The following is an 18,412-nucleotide window of genomic DNA, read 5'->3' on the forward strand; positions in this document are numbered from 1 at the left end:
AGGTTGAGCGAACAATGGAGCTTTTAGTTCGTCAATAGCTGGTGCGGCTCGTGTTCTTCAAGCACGTCCAGGATAACGTACAATGAGAGAGAGGTCCCCGACCCCGGGCCTCGCTTAAACATTAACTTTCATACTGATAACGCGTGGAAACGGCGCAAATATGAAATAAATGCTTGTATATTTTGATTTATATATTTTCTAGTTTATTATTTGACAACAGATCTATTTCAAATCTCTCTAATATTAGACCACAGATAAAATATATGAATGTAACAGCCAAACATATTTTTAATTATGTTGCAGAATGCACATTAATGTTTTGTGATTAAATATAATTAAAAGTTAAATATATTATAAGCATTGTATATTAACGCGAACTAACACAGTTAGACCGTCGTAACTGTTAGCAAGGAATGTTCATACTACCAGCGAGCGCGGGCAACACTACACTGACAGCTCGTTGGTCTATGACGCCGAAGTTGATTGACATATTTTTAATCTACTCTTTATTTGACACATTTAAGTTTTATTTTTTAGTTTTGTATTTTATAATTAAAAAATTTAGAACTTAAGAATAACTGAAATATACTTTATATCACGGAAAATAAAGTTTGATATTGTATGTAAATAATAATAATATATTTATGACTTTTTTTTTATCATGCAACAATTTAATTGAATAATCTTGTTGAACTGAATTCAAATTAAAATGAATAAAATATAAAAGAATATTTTAAAGTACATAATTTATTAATTTTTTTTATTGTTGTGACGTTTAAAGTATCAATTTCATTAAATTAAAAAAAACTCGACAAAAGTGTTACTGAATACAAGGAAATTCCAATTATATATAAAAATATATATATTTTTTAAATATACACAACTGAATCGACAACTCTAATTACGTTGTTGAAAATTACTCTTTCAAGCGATATTTAAAAGTATATCGTTGTGTGGCGTCAGAGCTTTGTGAAGATAGTTTAAAACTGGGTTAATGTTAACTAGAACTAAACTACCGATAACTGTAAGTAATTACAGTCCTTATGAGAAACGAAATCAGTTGAAACTTATTGTAACAAAATTATAATATATTCATTTTCTTTAGGAATGTAATTTAATACTAGACATTTTTCAAACGATATTAAAGTTTAAATATCTTAATACTTTTAAAGAACAATGAATAGAAATTATAACATTATTATGACAAGTTTAAAGTTAAGCAAACAAAATTGAAAACACTGTTACATAAAATACAAACAAATTTAAGAAAACAGTGGAATTAGTACGATTCGTATTAAAAAAAAAAGATCAAAAATCCATTTAAACAATTATAACAATTATAAATGACTCCTGAACCCCTTGCAAGTTCAATTGCCGTGTCCAATTGCTGCGCGGATACAATGAGCAACCCCACACCGACACAAAACGACCTAATAATATTAACCCTTAACACTCACAATTAAAGCGTAAATTCCTTTGACGTAAAAAGACAGCGACAACTCGAACGACAACATGTATCTTAATGAGCGGGAACAAGTTTGAATTTCGAACGTCGGTTTCAGACCGCATTCTTATTCGTATGCATCTTAATGCAACGGGTGAAGTTCTAATTTGGAACATCAGCGGAGTGTGTTGGCATTCCTGCATGGAAGCATTCTTGACGCTTTGAACCCACATTTTAATTGATAAAAACAGGGGTGAGCTCGCTTTGCTATAAATACTCTTGTTAAGAATGAAGCCCCATCGGAGTAACTCTATTGACGACTGAGCTGTCAATTGACTCGGTGGGAATTAGTGCACGGTTTGTTTTTGTTGAAACCGTTCAACAAATTTATATTGGAAGAATATTTGAAACATTACACTCTTTAACATAACATTATTGTTACAAAAAAATACTCTATACGTCTACAGACCGTATAAAGACGGAGAGAGCAAAAAGGATTTATATAACACGAATGGTTCGTTGAAGTATGTATAATGCATGTATTCCAGTGTAGTCAAGGTTAGCAATGCAACGTGTTTCATACCGGTTCTGCTTACCCGGTCGGCTCCTAACATACTTACTAACTTATTAGTGATAATAGACGTTCAAGCAATACTTTAATTTTTTATACATCTTACTCACAGACGAGGGCTGTAAGTTTTTATATAACTTCTGATATTTATAGAATGAGTATAATCCATTATTAACGCTCAATTTATAATACGATAAGATAATTCTAAAAGTGAAATTATTATGCATATATTATAATTTTCCTTGATTTATTTAATTGTATGCTAATTTATCTTCCTTCATCACGTGTGAGTGAAACATTAGTTGTTTTAAATTATATTTTTGAAGCAGTCATTTTAGATCGATCTAGAAATAATGGTTTGATATATTTAAGAAAATACCATAGATAATATTCAATTTAATCTCCGGAGCGTTGAACCGCCAACCCACAGACTATATAGAGGGACATTTTTAATTGAATTATAATCTATTCGTTGTGGTTTCAACAAAGTTACTCATTTTTCTAATTTTCTCTGCGGTCAAATAAAAAAATGTAATAGAACTATGTAGTTAAAATTAACACAATTTAATTTATATTTAAAGATATATAATTTTATTTTTATTTAATACTGATGTGGCTGAATATAAGTCATATATGACATATGACTGAAATGTTCAAAGAAGACTGAAATAGAGATTTTTTTATGTTCATTTAATTTAGAAAGGAAATTCAAAGTCTGCTAAACTTAAGTCTCAGAAAAATATGTATGAAAACATATAGTGGTAGTAAATATTTATCTTTATTGTGTTGACAGTTTTTTTCTGATGGACTAAGCTGGTAGTCATAAATAACTCTTATTGTCTTTGGCTTACAGAATGAGAAGTGTCTTATGATAAACAATATTAATATATTTTTCTATTTATTTCACTTATTATTATGTAATTAAAAAATAATAATTAATTACATTTCAGTGTTTTTAAGACTATTAATTTTTCTTTTTTATAAATATCTATAAACCCGGTTAGAGCTAGAACTCTTTAAATGAAAACTAAATTTCTAAACGGAAAATCATTTGAGAGAAATCACTGCTCTAAGTTGCTTTCCTGACACGAGACCGAGGCGGGTTTGTAGCGCAACTTTCATCAATTTCATAATTCCAAAACTATTCGCAAATACAATCTAACAACCTTCAATAAATGATTAAATTTAATAACAGGATGTTAAAGAAAGTAACAACCACAATAATACTTTAAGAAAAAAAACAGAGGTTAAGACGACAGTAACTTGATTTTGTGGTATCGCGTATAATAGTTCGAAATTCAAAAAAAGCCCGGCATGAATGAATCGCGTGTAGCGACAGTGACCTTGCACGCGTCCCCCGCACGCAAATTATCGACCGCTGCAGTTCCTTCCGCCGGCTCCCTTGTTTGGGATTTTGAAAATGGAATGTTTGTATTACTACACTTTTTTTGTGGCCGCGACCAGGTTAGCGATAGCGAAAGTTTAAAGCGGTTCAGCCATCTTCCCTTATATACAGCAGAACGTTTGAATTCAATTTCTTTTATCCGTTTCGTTTGTAGGTCAGCAGGATACTGAAGTTCATATAATATTAGTAATACGATAAGGCGTAATTACCAATGTTTAACGATGGTTATGAATATTCAGCACAAAATGTTATCTTTACGAGCAGAAATTAATAATGACGTTTTAACGATAAGATACGTTACTGCACCAATTTTTTAGTAGTTACTAGTTAGGTAGTTGATTCATGTAATTTAAGGGGAAGTTGATTTATTTAAAAAAAAAAATTGTATTTATTTAAAATAATAAATTAAAAACGTATACATAAAATTTTTAGTTCCGTATAAAAGGCACATATATTGTTAATACTTTATTATCCTAAACATTAAGTCGGAGCCGCATAAAGCATTCACAATGTGTTTTTTTTACTCCATGGAGTCCAACTAAAAGGAGGTTATTAAATTTATAGGTACTATATATATGTTTATATAGTACCTATAAATGAAACATCGATTAATCCTTCCGCTGTTAGCTTTACGCGAATACAATTCGCCTTAATCTCTTTACATCCGACGTAATGTTACTAAATGAATAATTTAATTCCATCCATTTTAATTGCGTTAAGTAAAATTGAATTTGACAATTTTCCAGTGAGGAAAGTTCTAGTATTATTTTTATTTTATACTGTTTGATAAATAGCAGTTTCTAGTTATAGTTTTATTATTTATTCTATTTTAAAGCGCCAAAGAGGTGTGTAATAACAACGAAATAAATCTAAGATTTTGAACAAAAAGTGTGCATGTATATTTTATTTAACGATCTGCTTAATTTCTTGTAATTCTCGTTACAATGTCATTTTTTATCGTATCGAGTTCTATTCAAGATTTGTACAAAAATTTGTCAGATTTATTTTTGCATTTATAATATCTGTATTATAATTATAACAAATTTTAAAACTTGCTTTTTTTCGTCAACTTTATCTTTTATGATTTATATTACATTTATTTCTGGACATGAAATTTAAATGTCATTTGAAATTGACATTAGTTTTTCTCTTCTTAATAAATTATTTCTATTCACAAAATAAAAGCACCCATTAAATAAAATTGTTAGCTATTTCTCAAAAGATAAGCCCCTTGTAATTATTAAGATGTTATCATACGTGCAATTATAGAATAACGCAACAAGCACTACAAGCAACCCATAAAAGATAATTGATTTCACTATTAATATATAGAATATGTTTACGATGATACAGCCAATGTCGACACGTCAAAAGTGGAATCCACTGAACACTTTGAAAATCAAAAAAAAAAAAAAACACTATCTAGTGAATTTTTGAAAAAATATATGTACATTTTATATTCTGATTTATTTATTCAAACGTTTCGTAGACGTAAATAACGTGACCTGCTGATACTTGAGCATTGCGACACGTGAACGACATAATATAAAAGCGGATAGTGAAATAAAAAAAAATCAAGAGAAGACAAGACGATTTCATTATGTTTTCTATTCGCATCCTTCAATCTATGGACATCTCACATGAATTTACCTAAAGCTCAAGAAATAACAAAAAAGGTTCTATTTTTTTTTTACTATGACTACAGTTTAAATGTTTCTCTGGTCATTTGATATCAAACATGGCTATCTCCTAGGATAGGAGCGAGGCAATCAGCCACGAGTTACAACCAGTTGTTAAGATAAAATCAATAACAGTATCCTCATATCTGCGATATCTTTAATATTCCATTGTACGTTCATTTTATCCATCGCTTTCAAGTGAACTCGGATTCTGTACAACGTCCTCCCCCGTGACAGCGCGCTTAATTCATACTATTAAACTCTTTGGATTATTTTTTATAAAATTCTTACTAGCTTCAAATTCAATCTATTTATAATGGTCCATCGGATGAGATTTAAAATTTAAATCCGCTGTATTGAAAAAATAATAGATTGCTTGACGCAGCTCTCGGCGCGAGTGCGTCTGCAAATCCGATTTTATTAATTAAAAACAATCAATATCCTTTTCTGTTTGACGGCTTTCAGATATCCAGCTCATCTGCTGTACGTGCCCTAAACGTACGTCGATAACTGTAACATTTGACATTATTCTGACAGTGACGTATAAATATTAATTTGAACGTATTTTACACACTACACATACATACTACATACGATAAACAAAGAAGAGATTAAAAGCTATCAAAGCTATCTATACTGTGTTTCAACTCATTAATCCCCTCGGTGTTATACAAAACGTCTACGTGTTTCCTGTTCGGAGTTATCTCTGTAGCAGATCAGCGATTTAATCGTAAGGATGAAGCAATGTAACATATAACATACGTAGAGGAGTGCTTCGAGTTGTATGGAATAAATCACGTGATACATCTGTAGTCGATGAGATCGATAGTGGCCATGGACAAGAAGGTATCCGGGCTAAGCGAGCTCCCCCGGGATACCCTGCACCCTGCATCCATTGCAACTGTTTTGAATGTAAGCAACAGCTGACTGCGAGGTTGCCTCTCCCCGGCGCGAGGTTGCCGCTCGGCGAGGCGATCGACCGACCGTCCCCCCCGACCCGCCACCACCCCCCACGGCTAGGTACATTCTACGTTTCTCAACGCTCAGCCTGAAATAGTTGGCCCTTTTATAGACAGTGGGAAAGGTAATTTTTGCGTTTGTTACGATACCGGAGCCGAATATAGAGCTGGGATGTTTATGATGATGTGGCGAGTGCCGCGTCACTGCTCTGTGTTCCCATGTAGTGAGTGAGGACGACGTTTATTCAATTAGCCCCGAAACGTCGTAAAAAGCTGAATGATCTCGTGGGAGTCTGCCTTTTATCGATCCACGTCGAGCGGGTCGGATGCTGCTCGGATGCTGATCGGATGCGAAACGAGTATATCCGACAGAACAGAGATGAAGCCTTTTGAATTATTTAAATTTTTTCCCAATCAAAATCAATACGCCATACTCGATTGTAGATTAATTTAATGAAAGTCCTAACTCTTAGGAATAGTCTGCATTTGATTTAAATAAATAAACCGATGTTAATTTATGCTCGTCTGTGGCATTTACAGGTTTAAGAAACCATGTGTTAGTGTTAAAATTGTGTATTAAACTTCGAACCGACTTGGAGGTCGTATTTCATCTTACGAAAAAAGTATTACATACTTTCATAATACATATGATCATGTTGGTATACTGAGTTGATTTCCGACTTCAAACAAACAGCATTTAAAGTTATCTAAAAGCAGTCTATCTCAAGGTAATTCTATATTTTACTACTTAAAAAAAATCCCAACCTTAAAATGTTCCGTCTATCAAATCCGCATAATCTTTCAGTTTCCCCAATGTTTATTTGAATCTACAAACTAAACACTCACAGTCCATGTTTTTTTTATTTTTAAATAATAGTGACATCAGTATACGAGCAAAAAAACTACCTCCTAATAACCTACTACAGAAGAATGGTGTGAACGACAATCCCAAAGAAAAATTCTCATATAAATTATTAATATATGATAAGTCTTAGTTATTGCTTCAACTAATATATCTTTACTTTTACCACATCTAGCGTCACACCACTCACGAAGCGTTTCTAATATCAATTCATAAACCTTCACAATATAGTATCAACTAATTTAAAAACTCGAAATGCACCGTATATAGTGGGACGATGCTAATTTGTGGAACAAAACAGCATTCTATACAAACAGATATAAACTCACTAATGTAATTACACAAACAATAACAATAAAAGTAATACAAACAGAAGTATCGCTAAAAGATGCTCGAAATTAAATAAAGTCTTCATTGTATCTAGAGTCCTATAATATTCAATCATGCAATCGACAGATGTTCAAAATCTCGAAGCGCTTAATCCTTGCAGGTGTATGACGAAAAGATAACTCGGATTACACGTCAATTTAATGACGTATTTTAATATCAGGTGCAATTAAATTAATTTAAACGATAAATGCATTTCCATTTTATTCGTCCTAATATTATAAGGTTATAATTTCCGAAGTGACGTTTGGTTTAACTTGAGAATAGCTTAATATTATAATGGAGTCAAGGCCGGGTTTTTAAAACAAGCTCTTAAGAATACGAATATATCTAGAAACGCTATTTTAGCTGTCAACAAGCTGTTAACGACTTATTGAAAAATAAAAAATAAAAGTCTGTCTCTATCGATTGTGATTCTAATTCATTAAACGTAATTTGGTTTCTTCTATATAAAATTTTCAATAGTTAATTTTTAATATTGAAACAGGAAACGTATTATTATGCACAGTTATAATTGAATATTAAGTCATTGCTTCAGTAATTTTACATAACTTTCCATTCGAACACGCGGAACGAACATTTAAATATCTGTTGTTATATTTGTGGTTTTGGTCAAAGTAGTTTGACCTCTTGAATAAAAGTTATAAATTATAAAGCCCTAAAGTTATAAATTTATAAACAACATAAAAAACACCTTAAACTGGACTTACCAGGCTTAAAACTAAAAAGGTTTTCTCCAAAACTTTTCTGCTATTTAATTTTGTATGGCAGTTACGCAATAAATCAAAATTCATATTTTTTCTTCTTTCATTATCTACATATCTTCAGGATTTTTATATGATTAAGTTTACATCAATGGACATTTTCAATAAAAAGACATAATTATTAAGACATAATATTATCATAAAATGTACTGTTAAAATATAAAATTTTATTTTAGTTACACATGAATAAACCATTTAAAATGTAATGTGAGTTCTCTTTCATTTTTAGTCTGTGTGCAGAGTGTGACGAAATTAGCTCAGTGTCAAAAATGGCAACTATTGTTAGCAAACGTCACAATGGAAGGGTCCACTTTCTATACTACAAAGGTATGTATTATCATGCTAAAATGAAAAGAGGAAATCTAATAGGATCTGCTCGTTTTTGTTCTAAATGTACGTGTATTGTTTGAACGAAATGTTTTTAGATAAAAGCATGTTAATTTTAAAAATTTTAATCACGGGTATCGTGCTCAAATAAACTAAAGATATTTATAAGCAATAACTATTTTTCTTTTACTTGTGTCAGGTTATTATATAAGTTTTATAACTGTGCTTTAATGAAAATAGTTTTGTCAACTATTAAGAATGATCTTTACTCAGAAAGTTTCATAATTACTATCTTATTGGAACGTTAGTTTTGCAATCAAATATTTTCTGCTAATTATTTTCAGAGCACACATGCCTTAGACATCATATTTACATTTAATTACTACTTTTAATATTGTCTAAATATTGATTTAATTTAACTTGACCATTTAAGTGATTTTGACTTCAGTACAATTACGGCTGAAAAAGACGAGTTATTAATTACGTTAAATGTATACAAGACGTAACGATATGTGCGATTTGTAAAGAGAACAAATTAAAGCTAATTCCAATAATAGATAACACAAAATTTAATATTTAACTGGTAGGATAGATTGATGTAATGATTCGTACAAAAAAGTTGAATACAACAAAAGTTCGGTACGTAATCCCCGAAAGGCGAGTCAGCTGTGACGTCACGCCTCTGACAAAGGTGGTTGAACTTCAACCAAGTTTGAGACAATGACGCTAAACACGGTTAGCCTATTTAATAATTTGTTAAGTTAGCCGTGCCATAATTTTTTTAATGTTTGATGGTAACTCGTTACGAATATAGAAATTAACGTTATTACGTATATATAAAATATGAAGTGCTTTCTGTCGGTCCGTTTTGAATGTTTACTGTTCGTAGTTCTATTTCATTTTACTTTATTTCAAAACACTGCTGAAAACTGCGTTCGAATTTCAAACTCCTGTATTCGGTTTTGTTTAAAATCCCGCTGTTTTTTTTTAATGAAAACAATGGAATCCAATGAAGCGCTTTTCAATTACATCGCAAACTTCTTTCAGAACTAGGTATACTGTTTATGGAATATATACTTTAAAAATATATATAATGGATGTTAATCAATTGTTTTGCTTATCATTGTGTAAAAAAAGTAAGTTTTTCGATTGTTTTTATAATAACATTGAATACAAGGACTGTCTAATAAAGAGTATTTTTTAATTTAGTTGTCCCACAGTTCCGCCAGGGGCGCTGCTGACGGGAGCCTCGTGTATGTCTTTCAATATATAAATGAATGTAGGACCTTGAATGTAAAACCTATGTAGGTATTATATATGTGTTTCTGTTAGGTAATTTTATCGCAGGCACTAAACAAATTAATGACTGCTGGTTAATTGGCGTAATTAAAACCAGCCGTGCGATCCTAGAAGTAGTTATTGTTTTATATGTGTGTGAGTTTAATATATATAAATATATATTATATACACGTGTGCGGTATAAAGTGAAGTCGAAAGCTTTTATACAAAATATATATACATATTTGTAAATGGTCCTCGCAGCCTCCTACAGTATTCCAACTCAGCGACCGTGAGTATATTATATAATTCTATGTACCGTAAAATGTCTGAGTGCTAAATAACTAGAATTATAAAGGTGAAAAAAAAATTAATTAGACTCGGCGAGGGAAGTGTTTAGTGATGTCGGAGATGGAGGACGGCTGAGGAAATTTTTAATGATGTAAATTTAAAAAAGTTTTTAACAAACCAGAGAAATTTTGAAAAAAAAAACGACGAATACATCCAAAACCTACTATATCGAACGCAGCCTTTTGATAAATAGGAAAATGTGTGTAAGATGGTGAATGAGGTCAAACCGTCTTGTATCCGAATGTATGATACGTATTTCAAGGAAAATCGATAAATACAAGGAACTGTCCCGGGCGCAGTCACTGGCCTGCGTGTGAGGAGTTACGACTTGTACGAGAGCGAGCGAGACAACAGATGTACTACACGGAACACACAGTACTGCAATGTTCAATTGAAACACTAACACGCCACCTCTCCATACGTCACATCGCACAGCCCATTATAAGTTTATATAAAAATATATAGCATTATAAAAATAAATATGGTTTAAAAAATGTCGCCGAAAGGGAACGCTGTTTGATACATTTCATCTTGCCCCGGGGACCAATCACTGGCGGGGCACGATAACGTCAGAGACGAGTTCGTGTAATATAATGAAAGACACTCTCTAGCCAAAACAACTCATACATCCACACGATCAGCTCCAGAAGACTTAAAATTAATGGCACATAATTAATGACTATGTTTAAAAAAGATTTTAATTAAAAAAAAAACAACTCAAATCCATTACGTTTCGAAATATATGTGATGCTTTCTGTGTGATCTCGTGAGTAATTAGTAAACAGTTTTTTAATTCATGATATATTTTTAATTTAATTGCTCAACCGTCATACAAAAGAATTGAACATACAGTCACAGAGTATTTTAAAATCGTTTAAAGATGTACATCACTAGAAAGAACTGCGCCATTATGGTTGTAACATCAATCATGTTTGACATTTGCTAAATATGTCTGATTTGGTTTGACATTTTGGTGAATCGTCCAAAGTAATTCGCTTTTCGTGCTGTCGAGATTACCTTTGAACGTACAAGCTAGTTCCCGAAACGTTTAACCTTTATATTTAATATATGTAGTTACATCTATCAGAACCAGCTTTATTTGTATGAAAGTATAACGTGTATTGATTTAAGTCTGACAATTACTATCAGCGGTCGCTTCCCACGACTTTACTTTAATAAATTAAACATAATACTAACTGGACACTGGACCTTGAAACGATGGAAAATACACTTGAATTATTAAAACTTCAAGGACTTCTCTGTTTTAAGGTAAAATATTAAAAATATATGGAATAAAAGCTTCTTACGTTGTATTGAAGTTATTGAATTGGCCCTCATACTTATATCGATTAATATTAATTATATAACATCAATCAATTGGAGCTGATTGATATCTTCATATATTGATTATCGGTAATACATTTAACTATAGCACGGCTGGTTCTAATTAAATACTACCGAATTAATTGATCCACCGTCGGCATGTCAAAGGCAACAATACGATACGTACATGTATATGATATATATAATACATATGTACAATAATAACTACATAACCCACGAACTCCGTATATATTTTTTCTATGTAATTAAACATTAAAGTTATTATTATTAATCGCGTTACTACGGGAATATTTATTGTGTTCATGACTTCCGAGAGCTCCGATTTTAATATTATCTGTGACTAGCGAAGCAACCCCGCCCGGTTTGTTCCGAAAATCTTATACGAATTCGATGCTGTGTGGGAATTAAATATATTGTGTTATATATAATACGAGCTGCAAGGGAACCCTCACTTTAATATATCATGAGTTCAGTGTTGTTACTCCAAGTTTCCATATGCCCACTGCATACGAATGGTCTCACGTTTCTCATTCAATGATCTACGTTAATGCTATAATGTGACATGATCTATGAATGAAAAACTATTAAATCTCCGTATGTAGTGTGACGATGGAAACTTGTTGTAAGCGTACTGAGTATATAACTTTAAAAAAAATCATAGATTTCTGTTTGAATTAAATTAACTTCCAATAAAATAAATTTTCAATAACCCAAAAATATATCTACATTAGTGCGCCTCTAAAGGAAGAAAAACTTTTCGTATGTCACCTCATGTATTTCCGCATTGTTTGTGTTATAAATATTATTTTATAATTTAACAACAATAATTTGATAACAAATAATTGCTTATAACCTCTTATTCGATTAATATAACATTGTTTGAGGATATGTTTGGGATAACAAGACAAAGTTTTTGCCCTGTTATTGTAATATATTATTATTTTGTTGTATTATTAATGGCTGAGATTGTGATGGAATATTAGGAATATTAACAAAATAAATTTCTAACAACAAGAGCTCTTAGGTTTCAAATAAGACTCTTTAAGTTTAGAATTCTAAATTTGTTTAGAAATGCCGGCGACAGATTTGGTTCCGTATTTAGTGTTTATATTGGAACTATTTGGGTCAGACGATGTCATTTCGAGAAATGTCCAAGAATGGTGATTCAGAGAGTCCCAAATTAAAACTGTTACACCACTGAATTATTATTGGTGGATTTTAAGGAACGATTGAATTGACACTATCGGTTGACTGGAGGGCACCTAGATTTGAAATGTGACAGATTCTCCAAACTGTCTGAAATATTTTCCATTTACAGTGGTTTGAATTCATCGTATCTGTTATAAAATTTAAAAACTGTATACGTAGTGTAAGTTGTAAGTTTCACGGTTACTGCGGACTTAGCGTTTTCATTTTCTCATTCAATAACCTTAATACTATGTGCAAAGGTTTGTGAATGAAAACTTTTAACGCTCCGTTTGTAGTGTGACGACGAAAATTTCTCGTAGTTATAAAGTACACAGACTAAAATTATAAGTAAAAAATAGCTTATTTAAAAAATGTATGACCGAAGAAAATCAATTTTTACATCTATAATAATAATACTCTCACTGGTTCTGTTATAGTAGCATTACACAGAAATCCTCACAAGAATCTTCAAAAAAATATTCATCTATAAAATAAGGTTAGAAAATTTAAGGAGAAAGTTTAAAAATTCAATCAAATATAAGTGCGAAATAAAGTTAAAAGGTTCCAATGAGATATTCAGATTGCTTCAAACAATTAACATTTTTGTTTCCTTGTCGGTATAATGTTTGGTTTATGGAAGGGTTGAATTTTAATGAAATTTTTATAAAATGTAATCCTTTAGGCTGTTTGTGTAACATGTTCCCTAAATACAAAGTCTTGTTACAACACACCCTGTGCTTTAATTGGGCTCTGTCCATAAAATGTGTACTTTAGTTTAAAACGTTATTTACGTGGAAAATGTTGAAAGCTCTTGTTATTATTGAAATAATTAAAGCGAATTATCTCTTAAATTTCACTTTATTGTTGACCGGAAAAATGTAATTGTGTTGTTAGGCTTTCGCTTTTTACGACATAATAATGTAATTGGTCAACAGACAACAGTGTAACACAAAATTTTTACCAGACATCGACTACTGAACCCGATGCGCATTGTTTTATTACAATCTTAAAACTCTTATATTTTGATAGAATCATACGTTTATTTTTAAAACGGAGCAGACAGAGTAAGCAGAGCATTCAAAGGAAAAGATCTTCCAATAGATATGAAAATAAATTCGGTAATCACACAATATGATCTCAAATAAACCTGATTGAGGTGCGATTAACAGGCAAACGGAGTCGGGGCCCGAGGCTTGTATAATATCGTAAAGGAATAACGCTCTTTCAATGCTACACGATGATGATACAATTCATATGTATAATTAATAGTTCGTTATTACCATGTTTCTTCAAAAGAAATCGGTAGTTATGTGTAATGGCCGGATATAATGGTGTAATGAACTTAATGGCTCTGTGAGAACTTTGACAATATATCGTTACTTAATATAACTGTTCGGTCAATGAGATTAAATATTGGTTTGTGTTACGGAAGGTTTAGGCATTATCACTTGCTTCACTATCATACTTAGAAGTTGTGCGTCAAAATTGTATTCTAATGTCAAATAGTATGCAGCCATCATATATAAAAATTGGCTTCCATAGCATAATGTGTAAGCGATTATTGTTTCATTAACGGACGATGCTGTTTTTTTTTTTAAGTTATTGTATTCAACGAAAATATTCGCCAGCTCTTATAGATGTAATGAATTTCAAATGTTTTTGTAAAAAAAACGTTTAGACGCCTCGTTAATTCATATTTAAAGGACGTTCGGATAACAATAAGTTAATTTGTACCCGTGGCACGTATAAAGTATGTGCAGATATCTGCATTTATTATTGGCATCCTTTTTATCTAGTCGCGTTCCCGAGATATCGGTATGTAGAAAATATGACGGCGTCATTTGAGGTTACGAGAAAGAAACATGGCTCATAGTTTATGTGAAGTGAACAGAATAATACGAAAAAAATAAAGGCCCTCGTGGCTGTAATGAAACTAAAAGACTTACTTGCCGAATAAGGGATGCCACAGGTGGAAGGACGAGGGGTCGTGGGGGTGCGGCGGAAGGTGAGCCGGGGGCTCCCCTGACGTGGTGCTGCCGACCTCGGGCTCCTCTCGACGCCGGCCCAACGGTGTACCAGCCGTCCGACGAGACCCCACCGAGGCCGCCGCCGCCGCCGGCTCCAACAGGTTGTGCAGCGACTTCACACTGATCCGAGGCCGCGTGGACTCCTGGCTGGTCGGTGTTCGCTGGTGGTTCTGTGACTCCGACTGTTTCACAGATTGCAGGTAGTTGTTGTTCGGGTAGTACGGACTGCTCGGACTCTTCTGCTGTCCGGTGCGAGGGGAGCGTTGGTTGCTCATCATCTGAGGGTTGAAATATGGTATCTGCAGTCCCGGCAATGGCATGTTGGGCCTCATGTTCGGATTCATGCCAGGATACATCCCTTGTAGGAACGGATTGTGGGCCATCGATCTCTGGTTGTTGTAGTTGTGAGCTACAGGGCTCGTCCGTGCCGAGGAGTGCGGTTTGTTGGGATGACTCTTAGTGGAATGCACGAAGGGATTCTGAACGTCGCTCGATTTCGAAAGTTCCTTCATCTGCTCGGCCATCGTTGGCTTGGGTCTCTGAGAGGACGAGGCGTTAGCGTGCGACATGGCCTCCTGCCACATTGCGAACTGTAATCTGTTATCGTAATCCATAGGTGGCATCATGGGGAAGCCTCCCGGGTTCATGAAACGAGCGGAGGGGTTGAACATCTGCGACAGATCTGGATAGTTGGGACCGGTATAGCCAGATGAATTCAAAGCTTTCAGGAAGTCCATGTTTTGAGAGCAAGCCGCCATCGCCTCGAGCTGACTTAAGTACGGTAACCACAACATCTGGTTGAGCGCGGCTGAGGTTGCCGCGTCTATGTCGCCGGCGAGAGCGTCCATAGACGGTATGGGCTTCGGTTGACTAGTTTGATCCGGCTGCGGTGTGCTCGTGTGATCTGTTCGCGGATAGTTCTTAGATGATGAGGTTAATTTCGCTTCTTTTTCCTTTGGCTTAGGCGAGGTCAGATTCTTCTCCTCGTTTTCTATGATATTCTCCAACTGTGATAATGATATGACGAGTATGTCCGGGTCTTGTAAGACGGCCGGGTAAGCGAACGCTTCCGGTAACCTCAGCTCCGGCCTTTGTAACAGTAATGCGGGTATCTCTCTGCCGGGAGCAGCCAATATTGAATTTAATTTATCTTTAGGAACTAAGAGAGGATCCGGAATGTGAAATTCTGGGCTCGATTTCAATAGTTGGAATTGTTGGTGAGGTGTCGCCTCGTCATAAGTTTGACTGTGGAGTTTCTCCGGTTTTTTAGATAACTGTTCTTCTCCACATTTCTTAAACACCTTACTTATCTTCGCCAAGTCTTCGGTGGACTCGCGTCTCAATTTTTTCTCCTGAGGTTCGCCGAATTCTTTATTGAGTTTTTTCATCTCGTCGGAACAACTGGACACTGTCGGGCTGGCAGACTTTCTATGTTTTCCCAAATTTAACGGTTCACACTGTTGTTTTGTTATCGTAACTTCGGACGTGTACATCTTAGGCGAGGGAGAGGATAAAAGAGTTTCCAAAAATAGTGTCTGTTTGCTCTTAGTGAGCGGCATCGTGAATATTTCTGGCGAGGACGGTACAGCCGGAATGCCGCTGGGTTGTGGTGATTGCATCGCATCCGACTCCCTGGATGGCGCCCGCGGCACGTCCGTCCTACGCGGCGAGGCGTGCGGCGTCGGCAGTCGCCTGTGGACTGTTAAATCCTTAGGTTGTTCGTCGTTGACGGACATGTTGTCATGCATATGCGAAGTGTCATTATCGTTGGCGAGCATGAAGGCAGGAATGTTCTTTTCAACATGTTTTGTGCTTAAGTCTGTTGGTTGATCATCTTTGGTCGACAATTCTTCTGAAATATCTTTATCATATTCATCATGTACGTCCTGGATTGTTGGAATGCTCTCTTGAATCTGTTGAATACTTTCCAGGGCGACTTCAGCGGTTTCCTCTTCAGGATCTTCTGGGATTTGTTCACTTTTTTGGGGACAAATCGCGTTTAGTGGCTGTTCTTCACTAGATGGTTCATCGACTGTGTTTATTTCGCTTTGATCAGGATCTGATACAGCGTGTGGGTCCTCGTATGTCTTATCTTCATACGTTTCCTTCGTGTCGGCCTCGGGTTCGGTGTAACTAGAGTCATCGACACTGACCTCACCTTGTTGTTTCTTTTCAGCGTCCATGTTATAGTCAATTTGATTATCTTCATTCGCTTCTTGTTGCTCGATGACAGCGGGTACGGTTTCGACAGGACATGGCGACGTTTCCGGCGGGGCAAATACTTCTTCCGTCATGTAAGATTGTTCTACATCTTGAGTGGGGTCCGCTTGTGTCATGTGATCACCGATATGATGCAAATGGAGAAGACCCTGAGCAGCAGTGATACTGCTCTGGCCGGGCGATTCCAGCGTCTGTTCCAGGCGGTTTATAATATCCGAAACTGGCGCGTTGTTCAGCAGCATATCGGCCTCTTCCTCTGCATACTCTCCCGACCCGTGAACCAGATGCGCTAACTTATCCAAAGCCTGCCCGAGTATCTGGTTGTCTTCGCATCCTTTTTCAACTAACGATTCCAGCAACGCTTCATCGTGCGGTCCTCCCAACTCCGGCAGGTAATGTACCTCGCTGATGGTCTCAAACAGATCTTTATGAGCACCGATTTCACTGGCGTACTCTTCGGCGCGGTCGGGAGGAGCCTTCCGATCGAAGTACATCGTGTCGTCAGCTCGCTTCGGTTCACCGAGATCGAAAGACATGACGTCACGGGCGACCTCTTCACCCGGCAGGAACGGGTAGGACGAGGAGGCGTCCAGTTCGAGGAGACGCTCGCCGCGCTGCTGGTTGAACTCCAGCTCAGCCACCGCCAGCAGGTTATCCAGAGGAGTAGGCGGCGGCCGCGGCACTGCAATAGTATGTGACGGGATGTGGGACTCCAGATCGGGCTGCAACCACACGGAGGGCGCGGGCCGAGGCAAGGGCTCGGGCGGCTCGGGGGGCGCGACGGACACCGCGGACCGCGCTCGACGTCGAGAACGTCTGCGCCGGCGACGCTCACGAGGGGTCACCGGAGGCGCCGGGGGCGGGGGAACACGGATAGAATTATATATCTCGGTGCGCGGGATTACGCGCCAACCGGAGGGAGTTCGCGCTATACGGATACGATTCCGAGGGTCGTAGTCTTCGCAGCGGACCTCCTGCACTTCGCCGTCTCGCTGGCGCGCCCACAGGAACACGGGCCGCAGACGAGGGGCCGGACGGTCGCACAGCGAGGGTGCGGAGCTGCGCGCGCGGCGCTGGGGCGGCACGAGGGGGGCGCGGGGCGGGGGCGCGCTGCGGCCGCGCGCGGCATGGAGGCGGGCGGCGCGAGGCTCGCCGCCGCCGCCGGGCGCCCGCGGAGACACTCCGGCCGCCGCACGACTCTCTCAGGCGACGACCGCGCGAACGCGGCCCCGAGGCGGACTGGCGGCCGGCGCTCGCCCCGCCCCGCGGCCCGCGCGCCCCGCTCCCGCCGCGCCCCGCCCAGCATCGATCGGCGCCTGCACGCCCTGCACCCGCACGTAAACACGCCGCCCGCCGCTCCCCGCCGCGCTGCGTGCCCTCGTTAATCTTAAATCCATATCTGAGCGCCGCGGCGCCGTCCGCCCCCGGCCGCCCCCGGTCGACCGAGCCCCGGGAACGGTCGAGGTGTCCGCTTACAAAAAATATCTTATATCTGTCGACCGTCCGTTCAGGTTCCCCGTCCCGAACTATTGATTTTTATCTTCCTATAGGTCCCCCGCTAATGCCCGCCGTGCGATCGTCATATCACTCGTTCTAGAGCGTCTCT

At 36.8% G+C, this 18,412-nt stretch overlaps 1 protein-coding gene across 1 annotated transcript in view; it reads right to left on the minus strand.

The window, feature by feature from the left end:
- LOC116770304 (uncharacterized) overlaps positions 1-18,412 on the minus strand; it is a 37,473-nt gene that overhangs the window by 18,591 nt on the left and 470 nt on the right. The window contains exon 3 of the mRNA XM_032661722.2: positions 14,506-18,007. Within this exon, the coding sequence (XP_032517613.2) occupies positions 14,506-18,007 (3,502 nt within the window). The remainder of the gene's footprint in view (positions 1-14,505; positions 18,008-18,412) is intronic.

The sequence above is a fragment of the Danaus plexippus genome (genome assembly GCF_018135715.1).
Source record: "Danaus plexippus chromosome 13 unlocalized genomic scaffold, MEX_DaPlex mxdp_15, whole genome shotgun sequence".
Taxonomy (NCBI): domain Eukaryota; kingdom Metazoa; phylum Arthropoda; class Insecta; order Lepidoptera; family Nymphalidae; genus Danaus; species Danaus plexippus.